We start from the raw sequence: 25,402 nt of genomic DNA, 5'->3' as shown, positions 1-25,402 counted from the left end.
GATAATCTTTCTACACTGTGAGCTCAGTTAGCCACAAGAGTATCCTGACTGAATACATAAAGAAATACATAAAGAAACTAAGAGGCTTATACTTGATACAGAACACAACTTAATTTGATGAGTGTACCTTCTCTTTGGAAGTCAGGACACTGTCCTGAGAACTTGAACCTGGCCACTGTTGACAAAACCACTGCCTTGAAGCAAAGAAACTCCATGGTTTCATCTACCATAAAGACCTTTGCCAGTTTAAGGATCTCTTTACTCAATCTCTTTTCATTGGAGGAGGTATCTGACAGCAAACTCCTAGTCCACATTACTCAGGCTATTGCAAACAGAGATGTAATTGCAGAGGCTTGGATGGCTAACACTGCCACCTTGTGGTTTTTGTGAAGAGCAAGTTCACTCCTCAAGTCTGTGATAACACTAAGGGACTCCTCCCCATCATGAGGTACTACTGCCAAGTACCATGTTTCCACAAAAGGAAGATAACCCTGAATGTAAGACGATTCCACTCAAAAATGTTATGCACAAACATTTTCTTTTAATTCCTGCACACAATTGTAACTCGTATGCAAATGTAAGATGACCCCCACATTTTATGGCATACCTGGAAAAAAACCTAGTCTTGCATTTGAGCAAATACAGGATGAGTTTGGATCACAATTAGGGCACTCTTTGGCAGCACATCAGCTCCTCTGCAAATTCCGGATCTGGAAAGAGGTTTGATCTTCTCATCACATATTCTTGATTCAAAAGCTCTGGGAACAAGAAAGCTTCTTCCCACAGTCTTGTACAGTGGGGAAATTTCTTCAGTTCCATTAAGAGTGGTAGAGATCTTCCATTCCCTCATTCTGCTAGCTTTAGATAACAAGGCTTGAAAATTAAACCAATATATGTGAACTTCTGACATGGGTATCTCTTCTGACTCTCTTCTCTGCCTGAACATGTGTCAGAGAGACACCTTTGATCAAGGCAAGGATTGCCCTCACTCACTCACCTGAGATGGAAAATAAAGAGCACCTGACAGAAGGCTAGCTTTTTAGAAATCTTGGTGGGTCATGGTTTCCATCCCAATCCCTAGAAGGTTGCCACCTCTGATTTTGATGGAACGAGATGTTAATGAGGCATGCTTTTTATATTCTTTCCCCATTTTTGCTATAAGAAGCTGAGGAGAAAGATATACCTGTGGTGCTTATGTAGTTGAAGCTCTGCTGGGGAAAGTAAGGAAAGTCTGACTGGAAACCTTCTTGGCCACTATCAACTATATGCTCTGCAGCACCCAAAGTCCATCACAGTTATCTTACAGGGTTCTGAATCCTGGGCAAATTGCATTGTCTGCTGACCTAACCCTATACCCTGAGCAGACACCTGTGGAGCAGGCACTTAGTCACCTCCTGAATAACCTACATGCCAGGCGATTTATCTATTGCCTGCTTATTCTGGTGCCAAAAATCTTGCTCCCACAAGTTACCAAGTTAGGCCTCCAGTCTGAAGAGGAATTGGGCACACATCAGCTTAAAGATCCTTTCCAGATAACTACTGAATCACTCTTTTCCCAAGTTCAAGAGATACCTCCCCAACACTTAAGTTGTAACATTATGAGGTGCTGCTGGTCAGTGAAAAAGCTGCTGGAGGACTGAGGAGTCAGCCTGTCCTGAAGGAGGTTGAACTCCCCGAAAGGAGGAAGTTCATAGCTTAGGGGGTGCTGCTGGATCATGGCTGGTGGCTCAGATCGCCTCCATGGCACATAGCACCTGATTTGCCAGCTATGGTCATTATTGGAAAAGTATATTTGGCCACAGAGATCCATGCTCTGATGATATCTAGGGTTACATTACTCTATCTGCTCTGTGGGGCTGCCTTTGAAAACTATTCTGAAACTTCAACAGATCAGCCAGAGGAACTGGATCTCTCCAAAGTCTTGACTTTGTCATGACCAAAGACAATTCTGCTAGCACTGCATTAAAGTCTCCCGCCCCTAATTTTGGTCCCTCCTAAATGGATCTGTAGGATAAAGCAAATAAGGAAAAGAAAGAAGAAATAGTGGGAGCTAAAAGAATAGAGAAAAAGGGACTGGTCTAAGCCTTGAGTGCTTATAGGCACAAAAGGTATTGTTCACCCTGCTGAGAGTGGATCCCCCATCCACACAGTCAGGAAGAGGGAGATTTTTCCTGTTTCTAGTGTAGAGTTGACTGACAAGACTGCCTTTTTCAGGATGCAGCTGTAGCTAGGCAACTGTCATCCCTCATCTTCCTTTCACTGCATGCATGCCTACCTACCTATTCAGCACCACGAAATCACAGGCTTTCCTTCAACTTACTATATTCTGTGCACCAATGCTTCTCTTGCCCTATGACACAGGCATGGTACCCCAGAGACTCCACTGCAGTCTGGTTTGAATAACTGTCTACTGATGACCAAGATATAGACCTACCAAACTGCTCCTAGATTCTAAGCAGGTGGCATTATGCCTACTTCATGAGTATGAATAGACCAGCTAGTCTGTTGTACGTTATCTTTCTGTGTACTGCTGAATTTTAAAAAAACGAATATTTTATTATTTGTATATAAGGCGATTGATGTGTGCTGTACTTTAGGGACTACAAAACAATTCCTGTATTGAGGTGCTTACAATCTAAAAACTGACGTTTGAGAAACAAAGGAAGAGGAAGGAGATAGAGGCAGAGCTAAATGAGGGGGGATGCATTCATTCCAGTTACCCATGTTTAGGTTTAATCTCAGTAGGGAACAGTTGATGTGCCAAAGGCATCATAGAACATATGGGTTACAAAGGAATAATTTGAAGGAAATTGGAAAGGTGATACACAAGTATTCTGGAAGCAATTCTAGGCATAAGGGGCAGCCAGTGGTAAAGGACAAAGCTATACAAGGGAGTAGATTTTGGATGGCTGAAGGTGGTGGAGCTAGATGAGCAAATATACCTGGAAATAGGTATATGGGGATATAAAACAGAGGAAATGGGCAGTGAAAACATGGAAAAATTTGAATATAAGCATTTCTACATATCTTTCCAGAAATATTTTTCACCTCTCTGTTCACTCACCTTTCTAGAAAGAGGCTGACTATGCATATGCCACTAGAATGATTTTATATAATGCAGAGGAGGGGATATGTCATGATTACATTTTACCCTTTCTTGTAGGTTTCCTTGCTTCTAATTGAGTTTATGGAGCACATTTCAGAAATGAATTTTTTTTTAGCTATAAGTTACATGCTACAATAAAAATGGAGCCATAACCAGTTGTGATTTAAATTACATGGTTTTTCAAATCTCTTTCCAAAATTTACCCTGGATTAAAGACTTAACTATAAGCAGCATTACAGGTTAGTATTAAAGCTTGCAGGTTCATTTGAAAGCCAGGGAGAAAATTAAACTGACATTTCATGACAAATTATATTGATAAAACACACAACATAATACAGAGTAGAAATCCCATACTTAAAAAAAAAAACAAGAAAGCAGTAGCCTGAGCGCAGTCTTAACTTACTTGCTGGTTTTTGTTCAGTTTCTGTCTCATTGCATGACATATTTCAATTATTTGTAGAAATTCTGGACGTGGAATAGGTACTTCCAATACAGAATCCTCAATGTTAAGAAAAGAGCTGTGTACAATGGCAGCGCATTAGTACTCTTACTGATCATTTCACTTAATTTTATACTTAAATCACATTTTAGTCACACATTAGTGTGCATCTCAGCTCTGCTTTTAAAACCTTAAAGAACATATTTTCAGTTGTGATTTTTTTATTATAATATTGATTTTTGCAAGTAAAACAGACACTCCCCGAGCCTTTATATCCCAGTCAAAGGTAGCCGGGGTGTTACAAGGGATGGCATCAGAATGTAAAGGTACAATGCAGCTTGATTAGGGCAGAAATTAGCATCAGTAGATTGTAAAAGATTGTAAACAGATTGTAAAAGTTACTCCAGATATTCAGCAAATTTGTCTCAGATATTCAGCAAGTTTGGGCGTGCATGCAAGAGGGGCATTTTTAAAGTCAATTCCCTGCATTACAACCACATGACACTAAATTCTTGGGAGGAGGCAGCTGCTAATCAAGACATGGATGGTGAATATCCTTCTTGCCCACAAAGAAAAAATATGCAGTTCCTTAGATCCAGACTGTTATAACAACAAACGTTTTACAACCAAGTCTCACAAAAGGCAAGGGACTACTGAAAGCTGAAACACATTTACTCATCATCAGGCATCCTTGGTAGTGCTACTGAACACAAAACAAGTTAAACCATGTCTTCTACAGGGCCAACTAGCATTAACTATAAAAATGGGGGGAGGGCACTTAAACATTAATGGACCCAATAAGACACTGGCTCAGATCCTATGAACTGCAAGTGGAAGACTCGTGCAGACCTTGGTCAAATCCACATTACTCATTCTAAGTCGCATGTTCCCCGCATTCCCCACGCAATCCCGAGTGCCGGTCACATTACCTCATTAAACAGACGCATTTCATTCGCATTTCTCCCGAATATGTGGTCACAGGTTTTCAACGGGAGTTTCACGGTGGCCGTGAACGGGCCAATGCGCAATTTATGTGGTTTTTTTAAAAACCACCCCCCTTCCTGTCTCTCCAGCCGTTCCGAGAGTTCCTATTGGCTGATTCAACTTGCAAGTGCTCCGTAGTCTGCAAAAGACTGTTTTTGACTTCATAGCATTGGATTTATTGATTATGCTGTTTCTGAATCAAATCTGGTAGTTTGAAAAATCATTTTGGGGTGAATCCATCCTCAGAACGGACTCGCGAAACTTCCTTTTTAACTGTTTTTTATTTTTTTTATTTTATATTACTGTAATATCGAAATTATGAAATATGGAAATAATGACACTCCAAGGAAGTGAAACTTCAGTAAAATTCAGGCACTGAACTGTCCTGCATAGGAAATGCCCACGAAAGCTTCCCACATGCTTCCAAATTTCCAAAAAAGAAACGGGAGAGAGCCATCAGTGCTGTCAGTGGGGGAAAGAGAGGCATCATTATCTTCAATGATGTTTCTTTATAAGGCAAGATCGAAATAACGGAAAAGTGCGCTCAAAAAAATAAAAAAAATGGGCAGGAAAAAAAGGTCCCGCCCAAAAAAGCTGTTTTTGAGCGGCCGTGTGACTGGAGGGACGCGCGAGAAAGACAGATTAGAAGCAGGAATGTGAACAAAGAGGAAAAAATCGTGGATTGGAGGCAAACGGAAGATATCCAATAAACATGCGGGTAATGGGTGAATGTGGATTTGACCCTTTTCTACCCACCCACCTCTTGTAACTAACTAACTTGTAACTAAAATGTTGGTAATAAGAGTCAAAGATCTCTTATGGATAAAATGCCATACATCACAAAAAGCAATAGCAAGGAGGGGGGATAAAGGAAAAAAACACCCCCACTTTTCTGCCGGCAAAGGAAACAGCAGAGTAAACTTTCCATTGACAAAGAGGGAAACATTGCCACAAAGCCTCTCCTTTTTTCAGGCCCCCAAGCCATGCCAGGCAGCATTTTCTCCACAAAATTCATGTGACAACCCCCCTCCCCAACAGCATGAGCTTTTCAGGGGCAGATCCACAGGAGACTCCTGGGGGAGAGAGAGAGAAAAGCTCTACAACTGCAAGTGCCTTCTACTCACAGTTTGTAAGGTCCAAGCACCATGAGTAATCTCTCTGACCACAACTGAAATAAGAGGGGAAGGCTAAGATCCAGTTTCTGTGACCTTTTTACTGGATACTGAAAAGACATGTTGCTTTTTTAGCTTAAAATTTAAAATTTAAACTGGACTGCCTCTTCAGCAGTACAGAAAAAGAGAACACCTCTGAAAAACAAGGGCAAGAAGTACTCAGTACCAGAGATAACAAAGGGGAAAAGTCCTGAATTCTATGTGAATGAATATATAATTATGATCATAGGAAGTGCCTCAGAGTATAAGACAGACATAGATACCATAATAATTTGATGAACATATAGACATCATACAATAAGCAGAGCAGTGGTGTACAAAATAGCTTTGCAGCACACTAAACAACTGAAAAAGATACCGAAACAGAACATAATTAACCAGCAGACCTTCAGTTGGGTCTGCTGGTTAATTATGTTCTGTTTCTGTATCTTTTTCAGAATTGTTTGCTTTTGCAGTTTGGCCTTGTACTGGTGCTGTAGCGGGTCTGTCAAAAACAAAAGTCAAACACCTATCTGTACACAAATATAAACCATTACAATAGAAAATCAACACTTGCTAATTGTATTAGCCAATCCTGAAGAAAAACAGAGCTTATAAAACAATAATCTGCAACAGATGAGACATATTAACAGAATGAAGTATGATAAAAGGAAAGAGAAAATTACAATGACCAAAGATAAAGAACTCACAATAAGAATTCAGAAAGTTCCAAAAATCCACCTGTCCATATGCTGCTGCTGCTGTGGCAAAGAGTCCAAGATAAAAGAGATACTGAAATGGCACTTTTTAAATATTTATTTATTTACTTATTTATTTATTTATTTTATTCGATTTATACCCCGCCCTCCCCACAGATGGACTCAGGGCGGCTAACAACATTAAAAAATACATTAAAATCACAAAAACATAAAATCAGTAATAATCTTTTAAAAATCATTAAAATAGTCCAGGAGCAGGCTATTTAAACAAATATTGGGAGTCCGTAGACGGCATACCATCAATCGCAAAGTTATGTTGTTCAGTGTACACCACAGTGCTGCATATTGTTTGACTTCTTTATGCTTATCTATGTGTTTGTCTTATACTTTGAGTAGCTCCCTATGATCAATATTTATTCACAAACAACACAGAAACTTTTTTCTTTGTTACCTCTAGTACTGAGTACCTCCTGCCCTTCTTCAGTAGTTCAAACAGTTATAGATCTCCCCTGTCGCATACATGGGTCTCCTTCAACAGATGTATCTTGCTTTCCTGGATTATATCCATCAACAGCAAATGCAGAAATTATGGTTAACATGAAAGCCATCAAGTAAAAATATATAATGAAAATCAAGTTAACTAGAAAAAGTAGACCTTAATATAATAAATTGATTTATTGCTTTAGGATCGACAAACCTAAATTAAATCCTTCTTATGGATTTGTACAGTTTCTCCCATACATTCCAACCTCCTAATCTTCATTTTGAATGCTGATCACTAAATGAGTCAAAAACCTCTATTCAGTCCCAAGCATTGGATAAGATCAGGAAGGTGAAGGGGGAAAGAGGAGCATGCACTGAACTGTCACCACAACATTCTCAAGAAATGGTGACCATATAGTGCTCTTTGTAGTCCAGTTGGTCTTTATTGGTTTAAAATACAAAGTTTCAGAACCCCTGCAGTAAGAGAGACCCTACTCATGTTATTTGTTCTCTAAGACTAAAACAGATACTGAGACCAATACGTAAGTTTACTTTTCAAGGGGAAAAGGGCACACATAATCCTCTAACACTCAACACAGCACGCAGGGCAGTCATCATTTTTTTCCAGGATCAATTTCATTCAAAAAACAACAAAGCTCAAGTGTCTCTCTACTGCTTACCTAAGCTTGTCAGTAAAAGCTTCTAAAGAAGCACTGAACTCCAGCAAAAGAGTAGCTCGAGAACTTAATCCTTCTGTAAGCAACACCACCTGTGGAAGAATATACAAAATGATTCCTAAAAACATCTTAGTTTTTCTTTTCTCTTTGTGAAAATACATTCTTTTTTATAAACAAAATATACTCACCTGGGATCGGGGGGAAGGGGGAGATGAGGAAGGAGAGGTTCCAGGTTCAAATGGAAGCTGTGTGTCAACCATACAGCAGGGAAGAAATCATTTGCATTTGTAGCAATGTATATATGCTATCCAAACAATTGCCCTTTGTGATTGTGCATATTCTCCATTTTTCTGCGGTCATTTTTTAAAATTTTTACTACTTTCCATTCCTTTCTGTAATTATTTTCCAACATTTACATCCTCATCCTTCTATGGATAAGGGTAACAGCATTGATTCCGAAATTGTCCTTGATACTGACTGTACTAATCTCACGCTGTGTAATCTACCTTGAGTCTCAGTGAGAAAGGTAGACCATAAAATGACATAAATAAATAAATAAATAAATAAATAAATAAATAAATAAATAAATAAATCTGCACCAGTCTCTTGGGCTGCCAAAAGCTGAAAATGCATACCTCCTACACCTCTTCGTCTCTTCGTTTCTCACTAAGACACTATTAGTGAAATCTTAAGCAGAGTTACTGCAGTCTATGTTCATCAATTTCATTGAGCATAGATTGGAATAACTTTGCTAAGGATTTCACTCTGTGAACTGAAGTGTGGTCCCTGCCAGCCATCCCTGACGGGTATCCATCCCCTGTCAAGTGGAGCTGATGAAGAGCAACAGGAATGAGGAAACTTGCAACAAGACAATGCTGTCTTATCTCCTTCCTTTGAAGCTCCCAGAAGCGACCTTGCACTGTCTGAAATGTTACAGTTTAATCTTATGCCTTTTGTCCTGTTTAGGCTGATGTATAAACCCTAGAAGAAATTCTCAGACCATTTCCCGTGCAAACCTGTGGTCTACGGGGGAGGGGGGAAATAATTGGGTATTTAGAGAATACTTTCTTCATGTTTCTATTCCTGTCAATAGAGTGTGTACTGCTTAGATGCTTCCTTGCTTCTGAGTAATTCTATGGACATATATATGGAAATGACTGGATTTCTGAATAAAATCATTTAACCAAGAGCTTGGACTTCTTGTTGCAATGGTACAGAGATCTGTCTACCATATCCTGTCACCCATAGCCTAACATAGCTTCTATCTAACCACTAAACCAAGTTATTAATAGTCATGGATAACAGGGAAGAAAAAAAGGCAGGGAGGGAGGAGCAAGGTGAAATGAGCTATACAGGTCAAACACCAGGTTTTGAAAATATTTTGCTTTCACATATCCATACACTGAGCACTTTCAAAGAGGATTTCACATATAATTCAGCTCAGGGTGGTTGTTTTTTTTGCGGGCTGGGGGGGTAACAAACCACATCACCTGTCTTTCCAGTTGTAGTACTTGAGCCTTTAAAAGATTGACACGTCTTTCATTAAAACATTCATTCTTCTCTTCTTCTATAAGCTGTTCATACTGGCTTCTAAGAATTATAAAAAGAAAATGCTATATTGATCTCTAATAACTACATTTTTGGGAACTATTAGAAGTGACATTTAAAACAGAAAAGAACATTCATCATCTCCTTTCTTTGGCTGATCAATCTGAAGGCCTGCTATTTTCTGAGAATTTGTGTCTGATCTTGTTGCTAGTATTCTGCTATAAGTAAACCACTGCCTTGTGAAGAATTTTCCTTAAGAATCTGCTAATTTCTCTCTACTTTTTCCAGAGTACATTTCAACATACAAATATTCATGTGTTTCTAAACTCATATGAGAAAAAAAGCAAGCATATATATGAAACAGATTTCAAGATTCAGTTTTCTAATGTTATGAGCAGGTAGAATAACAGGCTTCAGTTCTGTACATTTCTCAGCCATGATCTTCTGCCATAATAGTAATATCCTTAGTTTTCAATGCACCATTTCACTGATAAAATTAAACAGAACTGATATAGAATCAATGTATATCAGTACCTTAAATCTTCTAATTCATGCTTTAATCTTATATTTTCTTCCAAAAGCTTCTAAAAAACAAATCCAAAAGCAAGACAACTGGGTAAGTTATTAGAACATGTGAAAGATTTTAAAGTTTTATTTGAATAGTTTCAGATGTAAGATATACCAAGCTTGTTTTACATGAATAAAAGGATAATGTAACAGAACAAGTCATAATCAAGTACTATAAAACTAAAAGAACAAAGTGTAAGTTAAAATAAAAATAAAGAAAGCAGTACATGCTCATTTGATTGATAATATAATCATTATGTTGCTGTTAAACTGTCTAAGATCAGCGAAGCACAACAGTGTTTATGTGATGCCCAAGTGGGCACTAAAGGGATGCTTTTGTAAGTATTTGTACCATTAGATCTTCCAACTTTTCCATGATCAAGGTTCCGGGAATGCAAGGAAATCATGAATTATTTCCTAAAATTTACTTAACTCTCACTTTCTCCAAATTCTGTAATTTCATTTTAGTTGAGCTCTACTGAATGTGAAAAAATATAAAATGGCATAGGTGCCAAAACTTTTGTCCATCACACCATACTGCTGTCTAAATCCTTTTTTAAAAATAGAATTAAGCACATATACATCTAGAAGGAAATCCTTATTGTAAACACTGGCATCTTCAGGAAAGCCCCACTGTTCCTGCAAGACCAACATAATACTCTATGAGTGATTCCGCACACGTGGGATAATGCACTTCCAATCCTCTTTATAGATCATTTGGAATGGATTTTTTTGTGTGCGGAACAAATAATCCACCTCAAACGACTGATAAAGTGCATTGAAAGTGCATTATCCAACATGTGCCTATCTTAGAGCATTCAACTGGAACGTCAGTCTAAACACCTCTTCCAGACAATGAATTGCTAGACTACCAAGGTTTTGGATAAGCCTGCTGACACACTGTACACAAGAACTCAGGGGTTTTTTTTACCTTTTGCTCACTCCTGCTCATAAGTGGAGCATGAACTTCATTGTTCTGTTCATCCCCTCTGAACACTGAATTATCTTGGCATGCTGAATCCTGAGAGAGGTGGCTCTCTGCAGGGTTCTTGGACAAGGACCTTCCAACCTTTAAAAACACACAGTCACAACACAGTCACAATAAGGATCTTGAAAAGGCAGGTATCAAGTGAAATTGCCAACATTTGGTAAATCCTCTATAGGGAGAAGACATTAAAATGCTAAAAAGTAATTAACTGTATTTTAATACATGAAGTGGAACATACCTAATCAGTTCTACATCACCTTTCAATTAATCAGCCAAGTACTGTTTATTTACATTTATTTTTATTTAAATATTTTACCCCACCTTAAACCAAAATAAAGTAACAACCCCCAAATCCCTCCCTCTTCCCCATTTAAAAGATACCTGCCATTCAAACCCTGTCAAAAGCTGTGGCGAGCAGACACCTCACCTCCTTAGGGAGTGCATTCCACAGACCAGGAGCCACAGTGGAAACAGCCCAAGCTCTGCTCAGTGCCAGACAGGCTATCCTAAAAGATGAGATCACCAATTGATGGCTGCCTGAAAACCATAGTTGGCACATAGGGACATATGGAAGGAGACAGTCCTTCAAACATGTGGGACTCAGGTCATGAGGGCTGTTCCACCAGGCTTATGGCTGAGGCTTGGCCTCAACTGGCTGGAGGATATAACATCTACTCCCCTCCCTATGAGAGCTGCCCACCACTGTTCTGAAGCTGCTGCCATGTTTCAATTGCACTGCTGCACTTTCTGTAATCGCCACTAAAAAAAAAAGAGTGCTGCTATTTTTAATATCTTTATATAATGCTTTTCATGTTTTATGATAATGTTTAATGAAATGTTTTAAATGTTTTTAATGCTGTTATCCGCCCTGAGCCTGCTTGCGGGGAGGGCGGAATATAAATATGATAAAAAAAAAATAACCAACATCTTGAATTGAGCTTGGAAAACTAACTGGAAACCAATGTAGTTGTTTCAGAATAAGTAACATATATTCCCAATGACTAGTCGCTGACAACTTTTATCTTAGCAGTTACTTCCACTGTCATCCTCCAGTTCCAAAAAATTCTGAATTAGCACAGTTCTGTTCTCAGGATGCCATTCTTGCACATTGTTAGCCTGCTCCTCCAAGCATACTGGTTTACAAATTATAACTAGTACAGAACTCTTGCACTGAAGTCAACCTAGTTTTTCATGTTATGAAGCAATTTTTTATTCAACATTTAAAATGCAGTAGTACTCTCATATTTGGTACCAGAAAATCTGTGACACCTCAGAACAGTAGAAATACACCTCTTTCTTCCTCCGTTTTGCACTTCAAATATACAAGCTAGAAACACAAATACAAGCCACTACACGCAGTCCTACTATATATATTTGTGTAAAATATATTTAAAAGTTCCGCTTGCCCTGCCAGCAGAAAAAACTCTCAAATATGAAAAATGAATAACACAATCCTATGTCCATTTCCACGTAACCTGTTGTTCCCACCTTTTTCCTGCTTTAGGTCTGTGTTTTGTTGAATCACTCCAAGAACAGGAAATCGGAGAACAGGAAAACTAGAATGCATTTGAATGCAGCCTCATTGATTGATTACTCTACCTTTAAAATTATTCCAAGGGGACTGAAGATACATAAGCCACCTGGTATGTTTTTGGATGACGAAGAGTTTAAACATCGTTGGGCAGCTATACTTAACCGTTGCTCTTTTGATTAAATGTTGTTGTTGATCAAAACTTCTAATGCAGAAGTGGAAAAGGTGAAAGTAGAAATTGTGAGAGTTGAGGATCAACTTAAAGAGAAGGTTTCTACTGAGGAATTTGAGGAAAGGAAGGAGTTGGATCGGATTATTAAGGAAGCTGAAGAGAGATTAAGGGAACTTAAGGTGAAGAAGTTTAATAGGGACAAAAGAGACTACACCAGTGGTAGAATTTACAATTGGAGGGATGAACCAAGTGGCAGAATACAGAAAAGGGTAACATGGGCGCGTTCCCTAGAAGCCACTTCGGAGTTAGAAACGACTGAACCATCTGAGACAGATACGTCAGGTGATGAGGACAATAGTAGAGCCTTGAGAAATAGGACAGTACCTTACCCCTCCAGGGGCCATTTTTTAGGCCATCATCAGTCTTACCCCACCAAGAAAATGAAAAACAAGCCGAGGACCTAGTGTTTAATTTGTCTTCTAGGGCAATAACCCCAATGGAGAGAGCAGTCTTAAATAAAGGCATGGGGTTTGTACCTACACCAGGTTACAATTCATTTAGAACCAGAGTGGATCTATTTAAATTAATGAGATTAATCAAATTGAGAAAAATCTTTGGTGTAGGAAGGGAGCTACCAGACAGCAGAGGTATTAAATATAGATCTACCTTCTCACCTTCAGTTTCTGATCCATTAATAGACGCCTTTGAAAATGTGGTGACCAGAGATATAACTAGATTGGACAGTAGTAAGACAGTAGTAAGGCTGTTGTTGAAGATTGATTACAGCTCCTTTTCCATCTGGAGAATGGTCTGCTCTTTGAAAAGGACATATGGAAAACAATAAGTGTTTCTCTCACCAGTTGGACTGTTTATAATTTGAATGACTTGTTCTTGTTCATTGTCTGAATTGACTGAATATGTATTGTGGTTTATGACCTTGTATATTTTGTATGATCCACATGTTGCACTTTGCACTTTAAAATTTCTAAAAAATTCTAAAAGCCTGAAATATACATAAAAATTTATATAATTATACTGCTTCCTTGTGGTAGTTGGTGTGTTTGTTTGCTTGCTTGCTTGTGGAGGCGCCCCGGTTGTGTTAGAGTCACCTGAACACAACAACTCATCCTCCACATGCAGTACCCACAAGGACCTACCTTTGGTTCTAGGGTCGCAGGAAAACCTCCAAGCACTTTAAAAAAAAAGCGGTTTTAGAGGGAGATCGGGCACTTTCATTATCATAGACTAAAAGCACCTGTCCCCTTTTTATTTTTTATTTTTTTTACTTTGAATATGTGAAATTGCATGCAGCTACCATTGCAGGCAGGCTTCTGCGGCTGAACATAAATGTGAAGAAGAAAGGAGCTTTGGGGAAGAACTGGGCAAAGATTGAGAGGAGTAGCAAGTTTCTCCAGAAATGTTTTAAATTCATATGCCAGAAAATGCAAAAAAAAACCAAAAAAACAGCTGGAAACCCACAACAAAAGAAAACATCAGAGCAAGTGTGATCCTGGTAAATACACAGAAAACCCAGTTCAAAAATATGCACACAGTTGGCAAAAGATAACATATGACAGCCAGTTTGGTGTAGTGCTTAAGAGTGGCAGGACTCTAATCTGGAGAACTGGGTTTGATTCCCCAGTCCGCCACTTGAAGCCAGCTGGGTGACTGTGGGTCAATCACAGCTCTTCTAGAGCTCTTTCAGCCCCACCCACCTCACAGGGTAATTGCTGTGGGGATAATAACATGCTTTGTAAATCGCTCTGAGTGGGTGTTAAGTTGTCCTGAAGGGCGGTATATAAATCGAATTTTATGTTATTATATGCATGCTTGGGGAAAAGCTGCCACAGCTCCAAAGGTGAACCGCACCTCTAAGGACATGTAGAAACGGCCTATGTCTCACTGTCCAAAGTCAGTCTTACTGTCTGCCATGGGACTCACTCCCAAGGAAGTGTACATAGGATTACAACCTTAGGTTGCAATGCTAACTATGCATGCAAGGAAATAAATCCATAGAGCTAAAGTAAACATGCTCAGTTTTGTACTTAAGATGTGAAGGCAGGTGGGAGGAAAATGGAAAAATGCAGCAGGAAAACATTTTCCCCCTCCCAGGAATTTTTGGAGAGAGCACTGAAAAAAATCCTATGAAATATTTTCCCTTTTGAAATGAGTAAAATGACTTATAAAACAAGGTTTTACTCACTCAAAATGTGTAGCATTAAAAATTTTATGCAATCTATAGCATTAGATAATGATATTTCGTATTATATACACAATTCTGAGTAAAAGCCCAAGAATGTAATCAATAGATCTGCACAATGAGACCATGTTCAGATAGGGGGATTTTTCTACAAACGTGGGAGAGCTGCAGGTTTATACAAAAATCCAAATAGCAAAGAAATGGTAAGGGGGCCTAACTTTTCCCCAAACTGGAGAATATCACCCAAAATCTTGATCATGGATGACACTGACAGTGCAATCCCATGGAAAGTTACTCCAGTCTAAGGCCATTGACTTCAATGGCCTTAGAGTGGAGTAACTCTCCATAGGATTGCACTGTTAAGTGGTTGCCTAGTAACCCCAATAGAGAAGAAAAGTGTCAATGGAGGAGGCCAAAGAAAAGAGGTAAAGAGAAGGGGGGGGGGGTTGCCAGCAGAGGGAGCAGAAGAAGCAAGGAAAGCCAGTGGGATGGAAAAGGGAGGGAAAGAACTGGTGACTGTAGGAAGAAAGAGAAGGTGGGGGCAAAAAAGGGCAGGAAATATCACAGGTCCCCAAATACGGTATGCTATAAACAATAAGCATAAACTTGAAACTATGTTGATATTAATACATTATTAATTAATCTAATGTTTTCAACACTGTAAACTTTAATTAATATACAAACATGCTGGTTGTCCAATTTTAATATCCAAATACTACACTTCATTTACTACATTATTTTCTAATTTGTTTTTTTCCCCTACCTCTCAGAAATATTTGTGCTAGGGAAGCATACAAAACAGTTTGCAGCTCTTTCTCAAGCATTAGGTACATACATAATTTTGCTTGTAGAAAATTAAGATGTTTATACTTTTTAAATTCCATAAATATGCCAAATAGTATAATTTTATATGCAAAGTTATAAGCAATGCATTTTATGTTGTTAAAGTAGTAAATTAAGTTTTAGGTTTATTAAAAGTGTAAGTACTACATATATTAAAACAAAAACAACTCCATTTTGTTTCAGGAAAAAGAAAGTTTTTATTCCATGGCGTCAACATTTCTGGAAATGTTTTGATCTGTTTACACTGCCCAAGTTACATTCATCACTCTGTTACAGCATAGTGATGAAGCACAGCTGATTTAACATTGTGCTAAATAAACTACAGTCTACGGTAGCACAACTGCCTGACAGCTTCCTTAATTCAGAGAGTATTTCTATTCCATGCTACTCAGAACATAGTAGCTTCTCCCTCTGTACAAGAAAGAGCTCATAGCCACCTTCCCAGCTTTAGGGAATTTAGGAATGCTGTATTCTAGCTAGAATGAAAACAGAATATAGCATCCACTGCACAATTTTAGGAGCAAAACAAGATGAAGTAGGAATGAAAAAGACTATACATTCACCAAAACTTTTTCCTCTGTGAGCATATAAATTTTGGGGGGGTCCCCACATAGTTTTCAAAGTCAGTTCTTTAAACCTTTATCATCTTCCCCAAAGAAAAGACTGGTCAACTGAAAAGATAATCTGTCTACCATTTCAGATCTTCAGCAGCAATTGGAAGGATTTCCACACACACACACATCACACAGTATGCCCAAACTGAATCCTATACCTGGAGGTCTAAACCAGGGATGGCAAAACTGCAGCTCGGGAGCCACATGTAGCTCTTCTAGACATATTGTGTGGCTCCTGGTGGTCTCTGAGTATCACCATGGCCATACATTTTAGTTTAGTTTAGTTTATTTCCCTCCCTTCCTGCCTTTCTTTTCATGTCTTCCCCTCCCTCCCTTTCCTTCTTTCCTTCATGTCTTTTCCTCCCTTTTCCTTTTTTCCTTCCTTCCTTCTCTTTCCATGTCTTTCATATTTTCAATAAAAATGTTGGGGTTGCAAGGTCTGACTCAGAAAATACCTGGGAACTTTGGGGGTAAGCCTAGCAAGGATGTGACATCACTTTTGTGATTTCACTTCCAAGTCAAAGGTCAGGTGATGGCTCTTCCCAAGCTCCACCCCTTCCTGTGACGTCGCTTTCAGGACATTCCCCCAAACTCAACTCTTCATCTGAAGTCACTTCAATGCATCATGTCTTGCGGTTCTAAAAATCTGACGTTTATTCTATGTGGCTCTTACATTAAGCAAGTTTGGCCACCCCTGGTCTAAATAATATCCTGCACTAACAGTGAATGTATCCTGGAATATATCATACAGTACAATCCTAAAGAGACACACCCATCTAAGTCCATTGACTTCAATGGACAAAGAAGAGTACAGCTCTGCTTAGGACTAGGGGTGTGCACCGCCAAAAAATTTGGGTTTCCTGCTTCGGGTTTTCCTGAAGTGGGAAAAAGCTCCAGAATTACCAGAACCCTGAAGCGGCAAGCCACTTCGGAATTCTAGTATTAAGCTCGCTTCAGTATGCTCCGTAAAGATTCAGAGCATACTGAAGTGAGGGGGAGCAAATCACCCCCACCCGCCCAGGAAACCCCCACCCCACCCCACTCACCCCAGGCAACCCCCCACCCCACCCACCCCAGGCACCCCCCCCACATACCTGGCAGGCAGGGAGAGGGGAGGCTGATCAGCTGGGCGGTGGGGAAACGCAGAGTCAGCTCCTGCAGGCCCCACCGCCTAAAGGACCCTGAAGCTTCCCGAAGCGACCTGAATTGCTTCGGGAAGCTTTGATTCAGGCGCTTTGATTCGGGTGCCAGCATGCCGGCCCCAATTTGGAAATCCCGAATCTTTACAGATCAGGCCCGATTCGTGATTTTTTCCCGAATCGGAAACCCGAAGCACACACTCCTACTTAGGACTGTATTTATTTCATTTACTTTACTTCATTTATATCCCACTTTTCTCCTCAGTGATGTCCCAAAGCAGTTTACATTGTTCTCCTTTTTATCTTCAAAAGAACCCTGTGAGGTAGGTTAGCCTAAGAGTGTGTGACTGGCCCAAGGCCACCCAGCAAACTTCCACAGCAGACTGGGGATTCAGACATAGGTCCTCCCAGATCCTGTTCTAGCTACTACACCATACTAGCTCTCAAGATTGTACTGCCAAAGTCCTTAGCAACATTAATATAGGGAACACTCACTGAATATACAGCACTTGAAATGTAATGATTCAAGCCAAAGGTGGACAAAAGGAGTAAGAAATCAAACCACAGTTATGCCTCTGAGAAATAAAGAATTCCAAAACATAGTTCAACATAAAACTCCCCACGCCCCTGCCACAGGCGGCTATATGCCATCTTTCAATACATCTTCACTTGCAACTGCCTGCTCTTCCTTACGGAAGCCCACCTCACATTTTAAGAACCATGGTTTGAAGGACTGCTGCAATTACTTGTATAAACAAAGGGAGGCAGCACTAAATATTATTTCAAAATACAACTCTACTAAATACAAACCATTACATTTGCCTGATAATCTGAAAATATGGAATATTCAAAGAATTTCAAGAGCACACAAGCTTGAACAGGGAATAGAAATGTTTGTGTTGACTGGCCTAGCATGCATCTTGGCCAAACTTTCCCTTTTCTGCTCATTACGGTAATTATGAATGGGGGTATTTTAGAAGGGTCTGCACTATTTTCCTTTAGCATGAGCTGAGTAAGTAGTCCTTCATTGAGATTTGCATCTATTGTACATTTATGAAAGTGAACACAAATGCCATTGATCCCAGTAGGAAAACTTGCAGGCATGACATATTCAATGCCAAATGAAGGGCTCTAATTAGTGAATAGTTCCGGTCTGACAGAAAGAGCCTTAACCTTCTGCAGGGAATAATGAGCTAGGCAATGTCTGAAGCAACAAAGAAAGCTTCTGAGAAGAAGCATGGCACTGAGAACTGCTTTAAATGTACTAAAACGACAGACACAGGTGACCGAACAGTGAACTGTACACTTGGCAATGAATAGCAAAGCGCAGGCCATAGGGAGGCAGTGTCTGGCATTTGTTTTCTCTCGCATATCTCAATTTGGAACTAAATCTGATACCATTATTTGGTAGTTATTTAAAACAAATCTAAGAAATTTTCTGCAACACAGATACTGTATGAAATCTTTTTTCTTGTTAACTGTGTTATAAATAAGAAAGTAGGTAGCAAGTTCTATGTACTTCATAACACACTCAGTATTCACAGACCATTTATAACAAATCCCATCAGCAAAAACAAGGCTTCGGTAGTAATGAAAACCTATTTGTCAGATTATTTAAGATGTTGTAAAATAGCAGAAAATTGTAGATTATTCTTTCTATTCTGCATAGCTCTAGCCAAACACAATCAAAATATGCAAGAGTTTGCCCATATGAAGGAAGATAAAGTAAGAAATTTAAAAATAGATATACTGAGTATCAGGTGAAAAAATAGGATATATTCATTTTAAAAACCTTTGCAAATAATCAGTGTATGGATTGTATGTCTAACATGGAATATAACTTTCCAATTTCCTATTTTGTTCTCAATCACTGAAGCACAGCCAGAACAGGAACCAACACTAATGGTATTTCAGCAGATCTCTATTAGAAACAAATGAAAAATGCTAGCATAGTATTCTATATATTTTTTTAAAACTGTGATATACATTAATAAAGCTTATACAAGGCATTTTTTGATCGGAGAACAAAGCCTCAAGAAAACACAAACTGAGCAAGTATCAGTCTTAAAAGGGGGAAATAAGCATTCAAAACCAACCATGAGAATATCAATGTAAAAAGAATTTAAGAAGAATATTATTCTTTGCTTTTCCAGCTAAAGCAACCATAAATTATTAGCTGAAATCATCTTTTCCACATCTCAAGATCTTTTAACCTTGGCATATGGAGAGATGAAGGATAACTCATGGCACAGTTTTATATTGAGATCAGTGGCTAGCCTGGGCTTCCCAGAATACCTGAGAACACTTGGCATCTATGCAGCTAAACTTTTAGTAAATAAGTTTGTTAGACCAAAGTGCTAAAGCTGATGCTGGACTAATAGATACCATGAAAACAAACCTACTTTATGGAGTGTTACTTCCTTCTCTCCTGACTCTTCCAGTATACTTTACTGAAATAATGAATTATGAGCAGCACAGAAAGGTCTTCACTAAGGCACACCTAAATAGCCTACCGCTCGCAGTCTTGGAAGGCTACTTCAATGGGATTCCATATATTTATTTATTTGTATTTATTTTATTTGACTTACATCCCGCCCTCCCCATGAATAGGCTCAGAGCGGCTCACATCAGCATTAAAACACAATAAATAAATAGTCAACTTTAAAAACAGATTTAAAAACTTATATTAAAATACTCTGGCGCCATTATACAACATTATATACTGTCAGCTTTACAGGCTTGAGAGGGGTTTCAGCAGGCAAATTGCCCGCACCTGTGTGAATTTGGCAAGACTTGTGTGTTACCATGCCTTATTTCCTCTCACAAGTTTCTCAGGGTAGTAATTGTTAAGTGATGTTTTGCCCTGAGTGGCTAGATTTACCATAAGATGTGATTGCTTCCAGCTACGGGGTGGCTCTTCTTCCTATGGGTCTGCTGGACTATTACTTTGATTTGAACATTGCAAGACCAGCTTACCCTGCTATGGACTCTATTGGTGAGGCCCACCTGCGGGATTATTCGTCAGCAAATTTAAGTGTCTCAGTTACGTTAGCCCTATTTAGTTTTAGTAAGGATTTGTTATTTTATGTAGATGCTTGCAAAGCTTGAATTTTCTAGAATAAAAACATTTTTTTACTTTGTGCGCCTTGGTTCACTGTCTCTAACACCACAAACTCTGTTACACTGCGTAACGCTGGCCCTTCAAATGGCCACTACGGGTCGTTTTCAGCCTCTTCCACTGCCCTGCAGGCCCATGCAGCGGCAGAAGAGGACAAACACGGCCTTCCTACTCCTCGTGGGAGGAGGACGCTGCGAGCCCAGTGTGGAGCTGGGGCTGGGGGGTTGGGGGCTGTGGTTTGTGTGGGCCGTTTAAAGGGCCCTGCCACTTGCAAGCAGCAGGAAAAGTTTAAATGGCCCTTTCCTTGGGGAAATGGCCATTTAAATACAACCCAAACGAACCAGTAGACCAGTTCATGGAAGTTCGTGGAAACCAGCTTCCACGAACCACTGGTTCACGACCCACAAACCGGGCTGGTTTGTGGGTTTTTGGGATCGTATTCAGGTTCATGCCCATCTCTACTTTCTAGTAACTTTGTATCATTATTACTGAACTTTATGCAGGGGATCATACAAAATAAATTTGAGACTGCCAGGCCGCTACTTAAATCAGACATGGCCAACTGGTGGCCTACAAGTCACATCTGACCACTGAAATCCCTTCCAATTTTTATCAAATTATGATAAGAGGTATCCACAATCTCTGTTTGGTTTTATATTAACAAGTAAACAATATGAAAATTCTCAGCACACTGAAGAAATAGTATAGAAATGCTCTAAATAAACAAACAAATAAAAAAATATTCATTTGCATGGAACAGATAACCAACTATGTGCCTTTAGCATCTGATGGCACAAACTTAAAGCCAGAAGGTGACCTATAGTATAAAAGTAACATAAGCTTCTGGACCCCTGGCACACACAGACTAGGAAATAGACACACACACACACACACACACGGCAAAAATACAGAGCTTATTCATTTTTGATGAAGAGGAGAAGGTGATCAAACCACCCATCTACAAGGCAGAATAATTCAATGTTTCTGCTTTTTTGAAAAATAAATTATGTTCTTTAAACCCTGGACTCTCACTCTAAATTTAAATAATGTTTTACAACATTTTTATTTTTTAGCCATAAATACCACAGCTTTTTTTTAAAAAATGAGCACAATTCTTTCTTCTTTACAACAGAAATCAGCTTTGATTTCTTTGGTCTGCTTTTATTTCTCAGTACAGTCTTAATCAAGAGTAAAGTGTTGCCCTCTAGAGGAATATCTTGGAAAATGAGCAGTACCTGCAGAACTTTCTAAATCATTCATTCCCTCTTTCACAGCAGTTATTCACAAACATTCAGGATAATTCAGACAACAGCTGCAAAACTTTTTCAAATATTGGAAGTAGTGAACAAAAATCAATTTTTCAACTGACTGTGGGGTCCAAGAGTTGAGACTGCAAGTTCATGTGATATAGTAAGTTTTTAACTTAATTTACTGGAACAAAATTTCCAAAGAGACGATGTGCAAAATAAGCAAACAAGACAAATTCTATTCTTCCCTGAAAATTCAATTTGGCAAGTACTTAATTTAGTGTATAAACAGTCAACATATTTAAAAATCCACGCAAATGTATGCACACTCAAGTATAGGTAATTCTGTTATTTGATTTAAAATGTAGATTCCGACAGATCTATGAGTCTAGACTCAAATATCAAATACCACTGCTGTTAGTAATTAAGAATTTAACAGTGAAATCCTAAGCAGAGTTACTCCAGTCGAAGCCCACTGAAATCAATGGGCTTAGACTGGAGTAACTCTGCTCAGGATTTCACTGTAAATCTAAAGCAAAAAAAATAAGCCCAGAAAACCAAACTATCATATATAAAAAAAACTATTTACCTTCATTTCAAAGCATATGCCTCAATGGGAGATGTCAAGATTCCTTTTCATATATGCAGACATACATAAAGATGATGCAGGACACATACAATTCTCAAATAACTTACATAATATTTTACTACTCTCAGAGAAGCGACTTCTGAGCCATTTACTGTCTAGTTACTTCATTTGGTAATGAAACTATGGCCTAATGTAGAAATCTGTATTAGTACTGGCTTAAGTTAAGTGACTGAAAGATATACAACTTCACCTATTACATAAGGGCTGGGGGGGGGGGGGGCGCGGAGAAATCACAGACCTGGAACCATGGCTTAAAACACAGGCAAAAAGTGCAGCCTTCAGGCACCTTCCTGTGTGCTCATGGATGTCTCACTGATCCTCGATAACCAGCAGTGTATTTTTCCAGGTTGTTCACCATGTGCAGCCTATTCTGGGAAAGGGCAGCCTGGCCAACATCACAGATGCCTTGGTAATATCCAGATGGAACTATACATAGTACGTTACTACCTTTAAAGACAGTTCGGAAGCTTCCACTGGTTCAAAATATGGTGGCCAGGACAATGCAGCTTGTACGCCAGAGCTGAATAGAAACATAGGATTCTTACAGATACTAATTTCCTCTCTAATCAAGCTGAATTGTACCATTATATCGTAATTCCCTTCTTTGCTTCACCCCACTCATCTCTTGACTGGGATATAAAGGCTCAGCATTTCTCTGCTCTTACCTGTAGGAGCTTTGACTCTCAAAATGAAAAACTTGTTCCTCTTTGAAGTGCTACTGGACTAAAATCCTACTGTAAAAACATACTGTACTTTAAAATGTTTTCCAAAGTACATTTCCGCACATTTTCCTGCATTATACTTATGTACATAATTTATGTCACTGTCTAAGACACCTGCACGATATAAATATCTTTAATACAAAAACCTATTTCAAGGATTTTATTGAGTCAAAAGGTTGCACCCAGAGGGTTTTCCTTCAGTGCTGAGGTTAATACAAGAGATCTTGGCTAGATGTAACACATTGCAAAGCCAGAAAAAAACAGGCTTAAATTGACTTACTGTAGTGCCAGAAATATGTCTCATTTTCAGTGTGCCCAAAACCACAGAATTTATCAAACTAGTTTCCAGATCTCACCAATCAAACATGAATCACATTGCCAAAGATGCATTTATAACCAAACCTTATGTTCACAACTGTTTCTTTTGTCACAGAAATCATGAGCAGTGAACAGTGTTGTTGACCTAAACTAATAAGAGTTTAAATTAAAGTTAGTACAAGTCTAACCTAGGGTTCTTAAGAGGATAAAATGGGGTAACCCCCAAGTATGCCAGCACCCAGGGTGGGTAAAAATCAATTAAAAAATTAAAAATCAGATTTTTTTTTTATTTAAATCAGATTTTTTTATTTAAATCAGATTTTTTTAATAAAATATTTTTGAGAAAAAATCTATCCAAAGATAGTTTTCTATTTAAGATACATTATATTCCAAAGGTTATTATCATGAAATAAGGATTAGTTTTTAATTATGTAGGCTGTATATTCATGCAATGTTTAAATTTTTTGGTAAACAAATTCCATTAGTCTATTCACAATGTCATGCTCTTCAAGAGGTTTCTGTAAGATTATTGGGCAATTTTTCTATCTAGAAGATATTATCACAGATGCTTGGTTTTATAGTTCTCAAAACTGAATTTGTGTCTACAGAGATCACATGCCTCTTCTTCACAGCAAAAAGATTATAAAATAAACATATACAGTTGAGAAAAGACCTTAATCTCATTGTTCCTTTGCAAATCTTTGTACACAGAACCAACCCCTTACCTCTTAAGTGCTAAGTTTCAAAAAAAAATCAATAGATAGAAGATGGTTGGGAGCAGAATAGATCTGCACAAGAAGCTAAGAGTGAGAAGTCTTTATGTAGAAAAGAATAAATCTTTATGTAGAAAGCCATGATTTAAATCTAGTCTTACTGACTAATGACTTAAATCATAATTTAAATCATTATTTAAATCGATTCGATTTAAATCAAATCCACCCTGCCAGTACCTTTGCAGGTGAAGAGTAATAACAAATCAAATTAAATTCTACTGGGCTGAAAAGGGTGGTTGACTCCAGAACCACTTTTCTGTAGCTAGTATGTTCTTAAAACCATGACAATTTCAGCCATTTAAATAAAAGTAAGCTTCATTCTAACCTTTGAAGTAACTGTAGCATTTACAGCTTCAGGAAATCATGTCAAACAAGCAATATATGTTTTCCAATGTGATAGTGGCAGTTTCTACATTTATCTATATCACTGCTAGATGGGGAATCAGAGCTACTTCATATCTGATACAGGAATACCTCGGATTTTAGGAAGGATTTTTAAAAGCTTATATAAGAACCCCTTCATGGTAATACATAACACTCAAAAACATGTAACATCCCTTCAAGAAGAGGTAGGTAACTCCTGGCACATGTGCCAAAAGCAACACACCAGACTTGGCTTGGCTCCCAGATCTCCGCCAAAGCAAGGAAGGCACCAGCAGCACTGCAGAGGCCAACAGTGTGGGAGAAGGTAACAGGCCTGGTTTATGCTCATCATTGCCTTCCAGACCTATACAGTCACCAGCAGTGTCCAGGGTGAATTCCTAAGATGTTGGCTGAACCGCTGGGATTGGCTTGCTCCAAGCACGTGACCACGTGCAATTCTCATCTCTCACCAACTCCATTATTTTTGAGCACTCCAATATCTTCATAGGTAGACACTGCAAGGGGTGGGGGAGTTGGGGTTAAAGCCTACCCCTACTTTCAAGGCTAAAATTCAAAAATCTTTAAAGTTCAATATGCACATTTCCTTCTATACATGTATTCACAGACTTCATCCAAATATTTTCGAGAAGTATATTAAAGTCTGATTCTTTTTTCTATATGGATCTAGTACATTGCAGCCATGTCTAGAACAACAAGTGATATTAAGTTCCATTTGTAAAATCCTCTTTACAGACATTCTAAATAGCAGGAACACTCCTGCTATTAGAAATTTTCAGTCTAATCAGCAAGGCAGGCCAAGGAAGTGGAATTTCAAAGAGAATTCTGTTAGACTACTTTCCTAAATGGATTTAAAATGTTTTGGGCTCAGATATAAATTGCAATGATCTATTTGTTATTTCAACACAAAATACAAAATATGGTACAGGTCTCAACAATTCCAAGCACTAGGTCACCAATGCAATCTGAAGTCTGCTTGAGCTCCGGTGACCCTTAGCCTGTTACTCTGCACAGTCTGGCAATTGGCAGGGGG

General features: G+C 38.7%; 1 protein-coding gene across 2 annotated transcripts in view; it reads right to left on the bottom strand.

The window, feature by feature from the left end:
• Positions 1-25,402, bottom strand: part of LOC129334680 (uncharacterized) — an 82,930-nt gene that overhangs the window by 52,251 nt on the left and 5,277 nt on the right. The window contains exons 1-6 of one of the 2 annotated variants that reach the window (XM_054986927.1): positions 13,040-13,069; positions 10,606-10,743; positions 9,642-9,691; positions 9,050-9,149; positions 7,563-7,651; positions 3,510-3,624 (exon numbers count right to left, since the gene is read on the bottom strand). In XM_054986927.1, coding sequence (XP_054842902.1) covers positions 3,510-3,624; positions 7,563-7,651; positions 9,050-9,149; positions 9,642-9,691; positions 10,606-10,743; positions 13,040-13,057 — 510 coding nt within the window. In that variant the 5' untranslated portion in view covers positions 13,058-13,069. Of the gene's footprint in view, positions 1-3,509; positions 3,625-7,562; positions 7,652-9,049; positions 9,150-9,641; positions 9,692-10,605; positions 10,744-13,039; positions 13,070-25,402 lie in introns of those variants that run through there. The other variant, XM_054986926.1, reaches the window with a different exon arrangement.

The sequence above is a fragment of the Eublepharis macularius genome, chromosome 8 (genome assembly GCF_028583425.1).
Source record: "Eublepharis macularius isolate TG4126 chromosome 8, MPM_Emac_v1.0, whole genome shotgun sequence".
Taxonomy (NCBI): Eukaryota; Metazoa; Chordata; class Lepidosauria; order Squamata; family Eublepharidae; genus Eublepharis; species Eublepharis macularius.
The sequence above is the reverse complement of the archived record's forward strand: the minus strand, read 5'-3'. Positions and strand labels throughout refer to the sequence as shown.